Source organism: Dichomitus squalens, assembly GCF_000275845.1.
Source record: "Dichomitus squalens LYAD-421 SS1 unplaced genomic scaffold DICSQscaffold_27, whole genome shotgun sequence".
Classification (NCBI taxonomy): Eukaryota; Fungi; Basidiomycota; class Agaricomycetes; order Polyporales; family Polyporaceae; genus Dichomitus; species Dichomitus squalens.
Genome location: NW_006766909.1, coordinates 74,916 through 75,801, shown reverse-complemented (window position 1 = coordinate 75,801; position 886 = coordinate 74,916). Strand labels below are relative to the sequence as shown.

Sequence of the window (886 nt, the reverse complement as noted above, 5' to 3'; positions counted from 1 at the left end):
TACGGGCTACTCCAAGGCCGACCTCCCGAGACCGCTTCTACGAACACCTGGCGGACTCCATCAAGGACGAGTTGGTGCACACAGCGAGGCCCATCGCCTCTCTCGAGGACCTCATCACTGTCTCCTCAGACATCGACGTCCGCGTCCGCCAACGCCGTGCCGAACGGGATCGTCAGCGCGGACGCACCACCACCCCCACCACCGCGGCCAAGCCGGCTGTTCCGCTGCATACCACCCCCTTCACGCCGCCTGCCCGAGACCCGAACGCAATGGACATCGACGCGACCCGTACGCGCGAAGAGTTCAACCGCCTCATGCGCGGCAAGTGCTACGGTTGTGGGTCTACGGCGCACGTCAAGAAGGACGGCGGCCACGACCGGGACATCTGCGGCTACTGTCGTCGCGTAGGGCACCGCGAGACAGTGTGCATGGATAAGTTCCTGAAGAAGCCCCGCTCGCAGAAGCTTGCTGCAACGGAGGAGGGACCTGAGGAACCCCAGGTTGCAGCGTCGACGTCGACGTCCGCAGATGCTGGAGCGACCAACGCTCTCATCGTGCAGCTCATGGAGCAGCAGAAGGCCCTGGCAGACCAGCTTGCCTCCCTGCAGAAGTCTTTTTAGAGCGGGCGCGCGCGAAAGCTGCCGCGGCGGCGCCCTCTGGTACGACTACGGACTCCTCGCCTCCCCAGATCCCTGACCCCTGCCTGTACGATAGCATTAGTTCGTGTATCATCCCCGAATTAAACCCATCCAGCTCGCATTTTCGTGTCAGCGTGATACTCAAAGGCAGGAACCGTAGTGTACGTTCCGCAGCTATGATAGACAGTGGGGCAACGGCCCTTTTCATCAGCCACCGTTTCGTAAAGAAGAACAATGTCTACTTACAT

At 61.3% G+C, this 886-nt stretch overlaps 1 protein-coding gene across 1 annotated transcript; it reads left to right on the top strand.

The window, feature by feature from the left end:
* Positions 1-26: 26 nt before the first annotated feature.
* On the top strand, positions 27-476 carry DICSQDRAFT_20667 (uncharacterized protein; the record flags this gene model as incomplete). The annotated part of the gene is made up of 1 exon (XM_007367616.1): positions 27-476. A coding segment is annotated over one exon (450 nt), but the record flags the coding sequence as incomplete, so codon positions are not given.
* Between the last annotated feature and the right edge of the window lie 410 nt (positions 477-886).